At 39.4% G+C, this 12,122-nt stretch overlaps 1 protein-coding gene across 3 annotated transcripts in view; it reads right to left on the reverse strand.

Moving 5' to 3' along the window:
- Positions 1-9,349: 9,349 nt before the first annotated feature.
- akr1a1b (aldo-keto reductase family 1, member A1b (aldehyde reductase)) overlaps positions 9,350-12,122 on the reverse strand; it is a 45,021-nt gene continuing 42,248 nt past the window's right edge. For all 3 annotated transcript variants that reach the window (XM_048540010.2, XM_048540008.2, XM_048540007.2), the window contains exons 8-9: positions 10,175-10,261; positions 9,350-9,521 (exon numbers count right to left, since the gene is read on the reverse strand). In XM_048540010.2, coding sequence (XP_048395967.2) covers positions 9,456-9,521; positions 10,175-10,261 — 153 coding nt within the window. In that variant the 3' untranslated portion in view covers positions 9,350-9,455. The remainder of the gene's footprint in view (positions 9,522-10,174; positions 10,262-12,122) is intronic.

The following is a 12,122-nucleotide window of genomic DNA, read 5'->3' on the forward strand; positions in this document are numbered from 1 at the left end:
TGAGGCCGCGCTTGGGAGTATTGCGTACAGTTCTGGTCACCGCATTATAAGAAGGATATGGAAGCTTTGGAAAGGGTGCAGAGGAGATTTACTAGGATGTAGCCTTCTATGGAGGGAAGGTCTTACGAGGAAAGGCTGAGGGACTTGAGGCTGTTTTCGTTAGAGAGAAGAAGGTTGAGAGGTGACTTAATTGAAACATAAAATAATCAGAGGGTTAGATAGGGTGGATAGGGAGAGCCTTTTTCCTAGGATGGTGATGGCGAGCACGAGGGGGCATAGCTTTAAATTGAGGGGTGAAAGATATAGGACAGATGTCAGAGGTGGTTTCTTTACTCAGAGAGTAGTAAGGGAATGGAATGCTTTGCCTGCAACGGTAGTAGATTTGCCAACTTTAGGTACATTTAAGTTGTCATTGGATAAGCATATGGACGTACATGGAATAGTGTGGGTTAGATGGGCGTCAGATTGGTACGACAGGTCGGCACAACATCGAGGGCCGAAGGGCCTGTACTGTGCTGTAATGTTCTATGTTCTGTGAATCCCTGAATTCCTTTCAAGAAGGAGCAAAGCTCTGAAAGCTTGTATTTTAAAACAAACCCATTGGACTATAACTTGGTTCAGAGATAGTAGGAACTGCGGATGCTGGAGAATCCAAGATAACAAGGGGTAGAGCTGCATGAACACAGCAGACCAAGGCTGACGTTTCGGGCCTAGACCCTTCTTCAGAAATGGTCTAGGCTCGAAACGTCAGCCTTCCTGCTCCTCTGATGCTGCTTGGCCTGCTGTGTTCATCCAGCTCTACATCTTGTTATCTCAGACTATACCCTGATGTCCTTTTGTGTAGTTTCAAGAGTATGGTTAAAACTATGTTTATTGTAACAATATGAAGATTCACTTTGCCCTCTGTCTTGGATCACAAAGTGTATCCAAGTAGTTAATTTGGATTCTGCTAAATGTAGTTAAGACTCTACAACAGCAGTTTGCTTAAATATGAACATAGAATCCCAACAGTGTGGAAACAGGCCCTTTGGACCAACAAATCAGGGCATCCTGCCCAGACCCATCCCTCATAACTCACCAAATCTACATATCCCTGAACACTACAGGCATAGCTAACCCATCTAGCTTGCACATCTTTGGACTGTGGGAGGAAGCCAGAGGAAATCCACACAGACACAGTGAGAATGTGTAGACTCCACACAAAGTCACCCAAGGGTAGAATCAAACCCAGGTGCCTGGCGCTGTGAGGCAGCAGTGCTAACCACTGAGCCACTGTGCTACCATCTATTGACTAATAATAAAAGATGAAAAAGAAAGAAACACTTATTAAGTAAATAAAAATAATGAAAGAGAGAGGGGAAAAAAACAATTAGCCTCACATCCTTCTGCCCTTTGGGGACCACTCCATTGGCGTCTGTTCTGGAGGCTGAGGTTGTTCATGGCACCGTTTGTGATCCTGGTTGAGGGTGAAGCCCAGGGACTTGGAACAAAGCTCTCATACAGTGTAACAAACAGCAAGTACAGAAAACAAGCTGATTGTGCTGTCTCTGGCACGTACAGGAATAGTCACAAGACTTACTCAAGGTCATGCAGCTGTCAAATATCATCAATTTTAGCTGTTCGGCCCATTCTATACACCATCTGGGCAGAAGAAGCAAGTGTGGTCACAGGATGCTGCTTGGTGTCTCAAAGAATAAAGGTGGGACTATACCTTTACGTTATGACATAGAAATTTCCAGAATACTGGAAGGTCTGTATAGAGCAGATGTGGAGATGTTTCCTCTAGTACAAGAGACTAGGACCCAAAAATGCAGCTTCAAAGTAAAAAGGTGACCCTTTTGAACTGAGATGAGGAGGAATTTCTTTAGCCAAAGGGTAGTGAATCGATAGAACTTGTTGCTGCAGAAGGCTGTGGAGGCCAAGTCATCGAGTGTACTTAAGACAGATCGTTAGGTTCTTGATTAGTAAGGGGATCAAGGGCAAAAGCAGGAGAATTGGATTGAGAAACATATCAACCATGGTCGAATGGTGGAGCAGACTCAGTGGCCTGAATTGCCTAATTCTGTTCCTATTTTCACATTGTTTTATAAATAGAAGACACGTTTGAAGAAACACAGGGTACTAATACTTACCCAGTAACATAAGAGGTCTTTGTGACAGTTTTTTTTTCTACAGCATCATTTACAACTAGTGTTAAAAGAAAACAACTGCAGCTGCTAGAAATCCAAAACAAAACAAAGTGCTAGGAAACCTCAGTAGGTCCTGCAGCATCTGTGGAGAAAGAAACAGAGTTAACATTTTGAGTTCAGTACTTAGAGTTTTGAAGAGTCATCATGGACTTGAAGTATTAACTCCATTTCTACCTCCACAGATATTGCCAGGTCCACAGTACATCTCCAACACTCTCTGTAACAAACCCTTGGCACAAAGTTCGGTTTAAATTTACCTTGAAGGAGGGTAGCCTGATTTCTAGTACCCACATGTCTGCAGATAGGTGACCAGATTTCAGTTTGATAGATGAACAGTAGGACCTCCAACTGCCATTCATCTTGTGATAGCAGTCATGATACCAAAATGTGTGCAAAGGCAAAATACTAACATTGAGTCATACAGTAATACAACATAGAAACAGACACTCTGGAGCAACTCATACATGCTGACCAGTTTCCTAAACTGATCTCTCATTTATCTAAATTAGACTCTAAAATGCCATTCCTTGTCCCACTGAACCAGTTATTCAAGATCATGTTGTACTCTTTAGATAACCTTCTTCACTGTCCACTGTACCACTACTTTTGGTGTGTTGTCTGCAATTTACTAACCTACATTCTCATCCAAATTATTTAGTAAATGACAAATAACAGTGGTCCCAGCACCAATCTTTGTGTACACCACTCTTCTCAGGCCTCCAGTCTGAACAACAGCACTCTGCAGCTTTTGTGCTCCTGAGATGCTGCTTGGCCTGCTGTGTTCATCCAACCCCACACTCTGTTATCTTGGATTCTCCAGCATCTGCAGTTCCCATTATCTCTGAACAACCCTCTGTCTCCTAGATAACAAAGTGTTGAGCTGGATGAACACAGCAGGCCAAGCAGCATCTTAGGAGCACAAAAGCTGACGTTTCAGGCCTGGACCCTTCATCAGAAAAGGGGGATGGGGGGATGGATTCTGAAATAAATGGGGAGAAAGTGGGAGACGGACCGATAGAGGAGAAGATAGGTGGAGAATGTGGGTGGGGCGGTAGAGAGGAGATAGGTCAGTCCAGGGAGGACAGACAGGTCAAGGGGGCGAGATGAGGTTAGTAGGTAGGAAATGGAGGTGTGGGAGGAGGGTATAGGTGAGAGGTAGAACAGGTTAAGCAGGCGGGGACAAGCTGGGCTGGTTTTGGGACGCAGTGGGGGGAGGGGAGATTTTGAAGCTTGTGAAATCCACATTGATACCATTGGGCTGCAGGGTTCCCACAATGTGGATTTCACTCGGACTGACCTACCCTCTCCCTACCTCCCCACCCACACTCTCCTCTCCATCTATCTTCTCTTTTATCCAACTGCGGTCCGCCTCCCCCTCTCTCCCTATTTATTTCAGAATCCTCTCCCCATTCCCCCTTTCCTGATGAAGGGTCTAGGCCCTAAACGTCAGCTTTTGTGCTCCTGAGATGCTGCTTGGCCTGCTGTTTTCATTCAGCTCCACACTTTGTTATCTTGGATTCTCCAGCATCTGCAGTTCCCATTATCTCTGAACCCTCTGTCTCCTATCTTACTAACCAGTCTACCATGCAAACCTTACTAAATGTCCATGTAAACAAATTCTACTGCTCTGACTTCATCCCTCTTCTTGGTCACCTCTGCAAAAAAACTGAATCAAGTTTGTGAAACAAAAACAAAATTGGAAGGTTTCCCTTGGGAATGCAGTCTAAGCACATACTTCATGTGGTACACATGAAAGAAAATTTACCAGAACAATTACCCAACGTTGGATAGGAGTAAGCCATTCAACCTCAAGGTTATTCAGCCACATAATTTGATAATGTTCTAAAATTCATCTACTGGGTATGATTATAGTTAGCTAGGGTAGCATTTAGTGCCCATCATTTATTGCCCTTGAATTGGTGGTGAGCTGCCTTCTTGAATCATTAGTCCATATGGTGTAGCTTTTACGGAGGATGTTCTAGGATTTTGACCCAGCAATAGTGAAGGCATGGCATTATAGTAGAAAGTCGGGATAGTGTGTGGGACGTGGGATAGAACTTGTAGATGGTGGTGGTCCTAGCTATCTGCTGCCCTTGTTTTTCTAGATGGACATGAGTTTGGAAGGTGCTTTTGAAGGAGCCTTAGTAAATTGTTGCAGGACATATTGTAGATGGTACACACAACTGCCACTGTGAATTAGTGGTGGTGAGAGTGAATGTTTCTGGCGTTAGATAAAGTACCAATTAGATAGTTCTGAAGAAGGGTCACTGGACCTAAAATAATTAACTCAGCAGGTCTGGCAGCATCTGTGGAAAGAAAGCAGAATTTTCCCAGCTATTTCTGTTTTTCCTTCTGAATTCCAGCATCTACGGTTTTTTTGTTTGATACCACTTAAGCAAACTGCTTTGTCCTTGATGGTTTTGTGTTTCTTGCAGTCAGCATATACACAATGGACCAAATGGCCATCTTCTGTGCAGTAATCAATCCATTTTATGCTTCAAAATCTTTCCTTCAAGTAGTTTTTAATGTGAGGTGTAATGTCTTTGCAATGCACAATAAAATTAAGTGTAGGGATAATTTTCATATAACATCCTCTTTCAGTTGTATTAAAATACATACAAACCAAAGGTACACAAAGGGGAAACAAAATCCGATTAATAAATTAGAATAAAATTATAGCAACACAACTGATCAGAGATCTAAGCGTTTTTCTGTAATATAGATTTTTTTTATTCACTCATTGAATGTGGGCATCACTGGCTGGCCAGCATTTACTGTCTGTCCCTAGTTGCCCTTGGGAAGGTGGTGGCGAGCTGTCTTCTTGAACTGCTGCAGTCCATATACTGTAGTGGCTCTGCCTATGTCATGAGGGGAAGGGGTTCCAGGATTTTGAACCAGCAACATTGAAGGAATGATGATGCATTTCCAAGTCAGGATGGCGAGTGGCTCAGAGGAGAACTTGCAGTTGGTACTGTTCCAACATATCTTCTGACCTTGTGGAACTAGTATGGATTTGGAAACAGTTATTTACTCAGTCCTAATGAAATTACACAGTGCATTAACAGGAATGGGTTTTTTTTTGGGCTAGGGTTTGACTGTTAATTAAAAAGAAACTTTGCCTGGTGTACTGGTCACTGCTTCATCTGTGATTAGGCATTGGGTATTCAAATGAAACACAGATGGGCAGTGGTCGCCAAACAGTAATGTGTGTAAAATTGCCCTTCTCTACTTATTACATTAGAACCTGCCATTCTCTTATAGAAAAATTAAAGACACAGAATTTTCAGTAAACATATGTGGTTGCTGAAATATTAATAGATTCAAGACAACCTTTATGAAATTTGAGATAGATTCTCCCATTATTTCCATGGATGCATATTCTGAAAAATAAAAGACTATTTTACAGTCTCAACTAATGTTGTCTTATGTGCAATATTACACCAAATCTTGATTTGCATAAGTGATTGTACATACTGCATCGGAAGTTAGTATCAGAGGAGTGAATGGAAGCATTGTTGCATGCTCTCTCGTCCTGAAGAATTTGTCCCCACTTGTTGAAATTGCTTGAAGACAAGCTTCCCCATTTACGTCTGTCAAAGCTTGATTTTTTTTCCTATGTATCAGGATCCAACTTGCAAGTTCAGAGGGTGAATTTCAGATTGTCTTTACATTGAAGTTTGGGACATTCTGAGATGCGACAGGTGGCTGTAGAACCATCAATGGTAGCCAGGAATCCTCTGTGATCAACTCTGAGAAGCTGAGGCCCAATTAGCAAATCAATGCTATATCTGCAGCACTTTGCAAGAACTTCTCCGATTGAGATTTTGTTATCACCTGATTATTGTAAAAAGCTCTGACAGTAAAGGTGGAATGCTTCTACAATAAAAACAAAGAACTGTGGATGCTGGAAATCTGAAACAAAAACAAAAGTGCTGGAGAAAATCAGCAGGCTTATCAGCACTTAAAGTTAACTTTGCTTTTCTCTCTACAAGTCTAGTGATCCTTAATCAGAACTGAAAATAACTGAGAAAGGGTGATATCAATGCTGGTGATAGATGTCAGTATGCATGGGAGTGGGGAGGAAGTTAAGAGTACAAAGTGATTGCTAATAAGCAGAGAGGAAGAGATAAATGCTGGGTGGGATGCTAATGACAAGTGTAAGTTGTTGAAAATGGGTTGGCTGTGCTAGGAGCAACGCACACAAAACAGGAGCTAAGGATGTAGGGTAGATAACAAGCATTCACATTCTGAAATTGTGAAACTCAACACTGAATCCAGAGGGCTGAGAGGTTCTTAGGCAGAAGATGGAGTTGATGTTCCTCCAGCTTGCATTGTGCCTTGCTGGAGCATTGTAATATGTTAAAGAGGCTGACAAGTTGAAAACTTAGAATCATTTCTATGGCCATGCTGTAGAACAGAGTGATGGCAAAGCAGATACCCAGTCTGTGTTTCATCTCCCCAATGTAGAAATGACCACACTGTAAAGCAGCGAACAGGCGAGATTGAATGACGTGCAGATAAATCTCTGCTTCACTTGGAAGTTGTGTGTGGAGCCTTGGATAAGGAGGGAGGCATCTAGTTGCTTTACATTGTCAATTGTCCAAGACACACTCACAAAGAAATGATGTTATGACCTGCTGTTGGGAGACTCCTTTGTTTTGACAGCATAGATATAGGAGATGATATAGACCATTTGGCCCATTATTCAACAGGATTGTTTGATCCAAAAATCATTAACTCCACTTTTCTGCCTTTCCCCCGTAATGCTCAATTCCCCCGATTTGAAAATTTACTCATCTCACTTAAATATATTTAACAACCCACCTTCTGTAGCCCTCTGAAGAATTCCAAATTCATTACTTTCAGAAAAAAGTCCTCATCTGTTCTAACTGCCCTTACTAAGATTATGCCATTTGGTCCTAGGCACAAAAAAGAAATACTCCTTCTACATTTACCCTGTAAAACCCCAATGAACACTGAATATTTCACTAAGGTTTTCTTTTATTCTTCTAAACTTCTGCAAGTTAAAACCTAACCTTAACCTTTCAAGACACTCCCTCCCTACCTGGGACCAACCTAGTGAACATTCTCCAAATGGCTTCCAATGCCAATATATCTTTCCTTAATTAAAGGGAACTAAAACTGAGATAATTTCCAAGCTCCTTCCAAAATCTGAATGCGATTGCTACCAGTTCAAAAAAGTTGAACTTTTCAATGTGCAAAATTGGACTTTACACCCTTGGTGCACAATACATAAAATATACAATATGTAAATAAGCACGATACATGTTTTCTTTTTAAAACAAATAATTGTATTAATATCCATTACAGACTTGTGACAAAACATGCTTATACTTGAAGCAGAAAACATAAATAAATGTATTAATGAAGTAGATAAAAGAATATGGCAGAAAGTAGGAAATCAGCAGTCAGTGAATTTATAAGTAGTTTGTAAATAATTCAAAATCTCTAGAATTTATCACTATTTGAAGTTAGCTTCATGGAATCATTTCCAGACAGACTTCAAGGAAATAGTATAATTTTGTGGAAGGTAAATTAAGGCTTGTTATTTGAAAGTTGAGTTTTCAAAGTCATCCAATCTGTAGGATGATATCTACAGTTATCTTTCCTGTACTTGATCGTTTTGGAGTTGTCTTCTTATTATGCATTGCTGAGTGCTGTAGATTCAGTGTTGAAGTCTCAAATTAAACGGAGAATTTCAAATAATGAGTAATTTGCAACTGAGGTGTGCTCACCCAAGGCAAATGTGTTACACATGGAATTGGGAAACAAATCAGCACGATTTTAGGCTCAAAGGCTTAATTTTTGTTTTCTATATCAAGTGGAAACTCACCACAGTTGGGAGCAATCTTCCCTCAGCTACATGGCTGTTGCAGGTCTGTGCATGCAGATGAATGTCTGCTGCTTCCAGAACCTGCTGCTGCACACAGACCTTGAAGGTCTGTGCAGTAGTAAAAGAAATTATAGGAAACATTATCTGGCAGGTCATATCGAATCAAGGTGTAAAGGAGGGAAAATGTTATAACAATCAATCGTAACCATACAAAAAATATGAGGAAAACTAATGGGAATTAATCCTCAAGTTCCCTACACTTAGTGCTTGCATCTTAAAGTCTTAAAACAAGTGTATGTAGAGATGGTAGATGCTTTGGGTGTAGTATTCAAAATTCTGAAAAGGTCCTAATTGATTGAACATTGGAAAACCACAAATATAAATGTTCAAAAGAGGAGACAACAGATTGTGGGAAACTATAGGCCAGTTTGCCTAATAGCTGTCATTGGGAAACTGCTGACATCCATTATTTAAAGGAAGTAGTAACAAAACATTTAGAAAAGCATAAAACAATTAATCCTGCTTCATTCTTGCAAGGAAATAGTGTTTGACAGGTTTTGCTTTGAGCAGGGAGGATAAATAAGAACCTGTAGATGCAGACTACTTGGATTTCAATATGGTATTCAATATGCTGGCTTATTAGAAGGTTACTATACAAGATAAGATTGGAGTGTATTGGGGTCAAAGTAATAGAAATGGACAAAGGAATGGGTGACTAATGGGAAACAGTTTGGATAAGTGTCATTTTTAAGTTGGATAACAATAACTAGTAGGATACTGCGGGACCACTGCAAGAGCCTCACCTATTTGCAATCTATGGAGAGGCACTGCATCTTAAGGATACATGGAAATGATGACAATCATGTTGCACATTCAAAGTAAATTCACAAAGGGATGTATACCTCCAACCAGCTCCTGGGTGATTTCATATTCCCATATTGGCAAAAACAATTTCTTCCTTCCCATTCAAGACAGTTAATATTTTGTTGGGAGGTATATTAGTTTGTGATTACTCAAAGTGGCAAAATGTTCATTTACCTACTCCCCCCATCAAAAGCTACAGTTTCTAAGATTCATTGGATATGTACCCTGTTTTAATGTTTGTTACAGATTGGGGCTGTCATGTAAACTGTTTCTCTGTCAAGATCAATTAGTTTTATACAAGGGGAATCGGGGCAAGGAAAACATGAATTGCAGTTTTCTTTTTTTCCTTTTAATTATTTTAGCTTCAAGACTTTTATATCATAACGTAACATTCGATGGAATCAGTGTTGAGTATCTAAAAAGCTGCAAAGTATGACAATGATTCTGAAGATCCCTTAATCATTTATTGTATCTTATTAGTAAGTAGCTTAAGATTTTCGCATAATGGCACAAACTCAACAAGGCAGAAGCAGCACACCCTGCCGACATTAATACGGATCATTGAACGGGTAGTGGGGATGTTGTGCATCTCTGGGTACAAATTCATTGTCAACCTGCATTAACAAAAGGAGGGAAAGGCATTAGTTCAGGAAATATGACATTACTATGCACATAATCCATAGCTAATTATTAACTAAATGTTTAATAATTTTTGATGCATTTTAGTATTGAATGCAATATTGAACTCACTCATTAACCATGTGCCAGTATTAAGATGAATCACTCAATGGTTTAAGTGGTTAAAAGTAAACCTTCACATTACTAATAACAAAGTTTTCAAACAAAATCTCCAAAGAAATCCAACATGCTACTGATATTGAAAACAAGATCACCTGAGTAAATGGTGCGACCACTAAGACTAAAATCTAAATTATACTCAAAAGTTCACGTATTGAAGTGATTTAGCAATAAATCTGAATTCTATTTACAGATGTCACATACAGAACTACTTTGGAGATGCAAAGATAGAACAGTTTGAAAAAGTTACCCATTTTACAGTAAAAATGGAACAATTTAGTATTCAGGGTGCAAGTGAGAATATAAATTTGAATAAGTAATCAGTTCTAGCCACACAGTACTCGACTGTGAAGTCAATATTACAATCTCAGCTTTGACTGAAATTCAACTGCTTTCATCTGTACAGCAGATAGGTCTCACTTAGGAGAGGCAAGATTCTGAAGGTTATGGCAAGGCCTTGAACGCTTACTTTAATTTTCGGAACAATGTAACGCCAGTTTTTGTTGAGAGATCCAATTCTTTTCATATCATCTTCAGTCAAGGTGAAATCAAACACCTAGAAGAGGACAACAAATACAAAATTGAGTGGAAAATAAGGAATTTTATTAACTGCTAACCAACTGGGTTTAAAAAAAATGACAAACCCAGGCAATAAGTTTGCAAAAGGAGTATATGTGCAGTACAGAGAAATAAAGGTATGCAGTTCAAAAGTCCTTGCAACTTGGGGAGGTGTTAGCCTAATGTTATTATTGTTGGACTGCTATTTGAGAAACTCAGCTAATGTTCTGAAACCTTGACTTGAATAGTACAGCAGATGATTCAATTTGAATTCAATAAATATCTGGAATTAAGAGTCAAATAATGATGATTCAACCACTGCCAGTTGTTGGAAAAGTCCATCTTGTTCACTAATGTTCTTCACTGAAGGAGATCTGCTATTTTAACTGATCTGTCCACATGCCACTTCAGTCCTGCAGCAATGTGACTGACTCTTAACTGTGCCTTGGAATGGCTTTGCTAGCCATTCAGTGGTAACAATCGCTATGACAGCACATGGAATGCAGCAGTTTAAGAAGATAACTCATCACCTTTTCAGAACAACCAGGAAGAAGCAATAAATGCTGATGGAGTGGGCGATGCTCACCTCCCACAAGTGATTACTAAAAAAGGTTATTTTTTAATGCATGATGACAGTTAAATTGTTGACCTGTATGCTCAGCAGTGCTGACATTCATAAATAGTGTGTTCTTGGTAAACGTTTATTTTCTCAATGTGTTTTTTCACCTGGGTGACGTTGTGTGGAACGTGTACAACAGACAGAGGCAGAACCAGACAGATTTCTGGTTCTGAGTTCCAAATGAATCTTCCTTTTCTCCCCGGCTGCTTAAAAGCAATTTTGAAATAGGGTTTAATTGTGGATTCCAGAGTCCATTCCCATTGTCTGTGTATTAGCCAGCTTGGTGAGACAATCTGTCATGTCCAATATATGAAATCACACAAGTATGAACTAAAACAGGAAATGAAAGATTCTTGACACTGACTTAATTGTCTGGTTTTGATATTTTTTTTAAAAAAGAAAAGTGGTTTAGTTTATAGTCAATATTTGTCCTTTTAAAAATTAGTTAAGTCCACGGAAGTTTCAGGTACAATAATCAGATGAGTTATTAATTATAAAAATACTTTGTTTTAATCACCTTCTTAACAACTTATGGCTAAAATGACTAAGTAATAAACTATTACCAATATTTTATAACAGGGACTTTGCATTTACTGACTGGAAACCGTTAATTGGATTTTTAAAAGTGTGGGACAACATTTGTAGCGGAAGCTTTGGAGATGTCGGCAATACTACACAATTTGAATTCCAACACCATTAATTGGCACCAACTGGTCTGGAAAACCCAGATACAATTATCTTGAACAAGTGTGAATGGGATCATCTCCTAATACATTATAGAACCTCAAGATTATCACCTGAGGACTACGCATCAGATGCAATCATTTCAAATGAAAAACCCTGGTTGAGGAAGGAATACATCCCAGCCATAATACAAACCAAGTCAAAACCATCTGCCCGAATGTACGAACCATGACCATATTTAGATCATCAGTCTGTTGGACAAAGCGGATCGTTTTGTAAGTCAACTATGAGAGAAGAATGTAGAACACACACAATTCATCTCCAACCAGATTGTTCTCATACACCTGGCTTTAAAATGAGCTTGGCAGAGGATAAGCTGCCTGCTCAAATTCTATAGGGATGAGAAGTAGCTTAGGCTGATCTTGATGAGATAGATTTGCTGAAGAAAAATAAAATGCTGTTGGTCTCTTTCACAAAGATTTGAATGATTTTTATCCAAGAAAATTAAAACAAATCAGAAATAATGATTGACCATTTGGACAAGCCACAGCTAATC

Source organism: Stegostoma tigrinum, chromosome 8 (assembly GCF_030684315.1).
Source record: "Stegostoma tigrinum isolate sSteTig4 chromosome 8, sSteTig4.hap1, whole genome shotgun sequence".
NCBI classification, from domain to species: Eukaryota; Metazoa; Chordata; class Chondrichthyes; order Orectolobiformes; family Stegostomatidae; genus Stegostoma; species Stegostoma tigrinum.